Source organism: Salvia hispanica, chromosome 1 (assembly GCF_023119035.1).
Source record: "Salvia hispanica cultivar TCC Black 2014 chromosome 1, UniMelb_Shisp_WGS_1.0, whole genome shotgun sequence".
NCBI classification, from domain to species: domain Eukaryota; kingdom Viridiplantae; phylum Streptophyta; class Magnoliopsida; order Lamiales; family Lamiaceae; genus Salvia; species Salvia hispanica.
Genome location: NC_062965.1, coordinates 8,808,423 through 8,811,992, shown reverse-complemented (window position 1 = coordinate 8,811,992; position 3,570 = coordinate 8,808,423). Strand labels below are relative to the sequence as shown.

The following is a 3,570-nucleotide window of genomic DNA, read 5'->3' as shown; positions in this document are numbered from 1 at the left end:
ATGAATATTTGGTGTTGATGGTTTTGTGGATTTGATGCTTTTGGGGGGTTGATAGTGTTAAGGTTGATACATTGCCTTATGACAATATTTTTTTTTGGATGTAACAAGTAACTACGGTTGTTTTTTTAGCATGTATCAAGTTGTAAATGGCTTATGAAATTACCTTATGACATTATCAGGTTTAAACGGCTTATTTTGTGATCTGTTGTTTGATGCGTATGAAACCAACATCACTCACAAATTTTGTACATGTAACTCTGAATTTGGTGTGCTTAAATGTTCAGGACCAAATGGAAGTAAAAAATTTATAGGAAGGACTACTTTGACTTATGCTTTAGGATTCTCCAATTAGGGCTTTCTGGTGATTCAGAACATCACTACATAATTCAAATACGAGCAACACAACAACAAATTCAAATCTACTACAACATTCAAAGAGGATTCACAAATACTACATCAAATTACTTGAATATACACATAAGTGTTGCAACAACAACAAAACAAAGAACAACAAAGCTCAAAACATTGATTAATTTCAGGATTTTTTTCGTAATTTTGGTCAAATTCAAAGCCAGCTCGTCAAAAACGGCACCATCGACCGAGGATGACGAAGAAGAGGCCCGATTTGGCTCGTAATTTCGACATCACGATTCGGCTCGCACCACTTGAAGAAACCGCATTCCTTCGTCTCACAAGTGAAGTAAAGCTTCCCCCTCAACGGTTTGCCTTGTCCGATGACAATACGGAGCGCCACCATCGTCTTACAATAGCAGAAAACGTAGCTAAATCGGAAGTCTCCGAAGTCACGGTCGCGGTCGACGGAGACGGAGACGGAGTTCCGACTACACGTCGAACGGGCCATGTTTGAAGGTGTTTGGTTGTTGCAGAGATGGAGAAAAAGAATTAGGGTTCTTGGGGAGGAAGAAGAAGAATGAGCGGGAGAAAAAAGGGGGGGAAATTTTAATGAAATGAGTTTTGGATTTTGTGTTTATTATTATAGTATTTTCATTTATTTTAATTTAGGGTTTAAAAATGTAAAAGCCGAAAATAAAAAAAATATAAAATTAGCTACAGTAATTAAAATAAGCTAATCCGGTCAATTTTTCGCTAATTGACGGTTGACCGTCGAGAATTGACGGTGCCGTCAAAAAAGGATGCAAACGATATTGTTTTTCATTTGTTTCGGACTTACTTTTTGAAAAGTGAATGTTATGGACCAAAATCATAAATCGGTCATATGTAAAGGACTAAAAGAGGATTATACTCTTATTTATATAATAAATGTGAGCGGAATGTAAGTCTACTTACTATTTATGGTAAAAAGTAAAAGTGGACAATAAATTTGGGGCGGACGAAAATGAAAAAGTGGACAAAAAATAAGAGACGGAGGGAGTATTAATTTGTGTATTTATATTTTTTTAATTTCAATTATTGTTACTATTAATTGTATTTATCACTCTCTTCTTCAACCAAAAATAATCTTATTGGTCGATGACACGGCATTATTACGGAATTGGTCAAATATTCTCTGAGCATGAACTGTCAATTACAGTTGGCAGTGGATTGTCATAGCTTCGACCTGCTCGCAACTTGCCCGGCGTCGAAGCTTGCCCGGATAGCCTAACTGCCGAACTCGGGCAAGTTGACTTGGGGCCATTAGTGTTCGAAAATAGTTGAAAAATGTACCAAAGAACCAAAAATGTGCGAACATCAAAGTATATATGTCCAGGGACGGTAAACGACAAAGTCGACCCTTTGGTAGTTAGCTCTAAAATTAAATGATAAAGAAATAGAACTCGTATCAATTCATTTTTTTTAAACCTATGGAGGAAAGAAATGAAACTTCTAATCGGATGGAATATTTTATTGACATCATTGATTTGTTATTTTCTGTCAATATACAAGAATGCCATTAAGACTATCTCCATCCGTGACACTCATCCAACTCAACCCCAATCAACTTTTTAATAAAATATTCATTTCTCTATCCTCCACATACACAACCCTCACTCAATTCAACCCCCATCAACTTTTTTACTTCCATCAGTGACCCCAACCCAACCCAACCCAATATTTTCTTTTTCATATATTTTATATTAATATTTTGATTTATAATTAATTTAAATATATTAAATAATGTCTACAAATTATAATAAAAAAGTATATGATTCAAATTTAAAACAAAAAATATTAGATATTCAAATAATTAAAGCACAATATAATAATAAATTACACACATTAAAAAATATAATATGATCATAGAAATAAACAAACCAAAATACAAATAAGAGTGGGAAAAAAAAGTAGCTTAAACAAGATAAACATTAGTACATATTTAATTGTTTGTGCCAAATTTATTCCAAATGTGCTCAATCAAATCTTCTCGAAGAGCAATATGAGCTTCTCTATTGCGGAGTTGAGCTCGATTAGTCATATATGATGACAAGCTCCCGATCCGTTGAGTGGAATAGCAAAAGGCTTCAACATTTTCTTCATGTACTCTTGTATGCGTATTTTCAATAAACTCAGTGGCATCATAATAATTTTGATATGTATCACGTTCATCTTCTACTATCATATTATGCATGATGATACAAGCCATCATAATTTTTCCCATCAAAATCTTATCCCATACAAGACACGGCCGTCGCAAAAATGCGAAACGTGCTTGTAGGACTCCAAATGCTCGCTCAACATCTTTTCTAATGGACTCTTGGTGTTGAGCAAACAACTTATGCTTTTGAGTTTGTGGGGAAGTGATTGATTTGACAAATGTAGCCCATGCAGGATATATGCCATCAGTAAGATAGTATGCCCTATTATATTGATGACCATTCACTACATAATTAACATATGGTGCTCGACCTTCTAAGACATCATCAAAAACAGGAGACCGATGGAGTACATTAATATCATTGCACGAACCTGGAGTCCCAAAGAATGCATGCCATATCCATAAGTCGTATGATGCCACAGCTTCCAAAATGATCGTTGGTTTTCCACTTCTCCCTGTATATTGTCCAGCCCATGCGTTAGGACAATTTTTCCACTGCCAATGCATGCAGTCTATACTCCCTATCATGCCTGGGAAACCACGTTGATCTGCTACATATAGAAGTTTGGCCATATCTTGTTCATTAGGTCTTCTAAGATATGTGGCACCAAAACATGAAATAACACCATCAACAAAATGCATTAGAGAATCTCTTGTCGCCGTTGAACTCATCCGCAAATATTCATCGACGACATCGGATGATGTCCCATACGCCAACACCCGCATAGCTCCTGTACACTTCTGTAAAGAGGACAAACTTTGTCTCCCAGTAGCATCGCGTCTCTCCTGAAAATACTCATCGTTAGCAGTCACAGCTTCTACTATCCGAAGGAATACGGATTTGTGCATGCGAAATCGGCGTCGGAACACCTCTGGTCCGTACGTCGGGTTGGGACCAAAATAGTCATTGATCAAACGCTCAGCACCAATCTCGCGTTGCCTTTCACAATACCTTTTTCTTACTCTAGAAGCTTGGACCCCTGCAGTTAGATTGGGAATGTTAGATAACATATTCT

The 3,570-nt window shown here is 36.5% G+C and overlaps 1 protein-coding gene across 1 annotated transcript; it reads right to left on the bottom strand.

The window, feature by feature from the left end:
• Positions 1–2,335: 2,335 nt before the first annotated feature.
• LOC125186590 lies at positions 2,336–3,570 on the bottom strand. Its single transcript, XM_048082985.1, has one exon. The coding sequence runs from the start codon at positions 3,563–3,565 to the stop codon at positions 2,336–2,338; it is 1,230 nt and encodes a 409-aa protein (XP_047938942.1). The 5' UTR covers positions 3,566–3,570.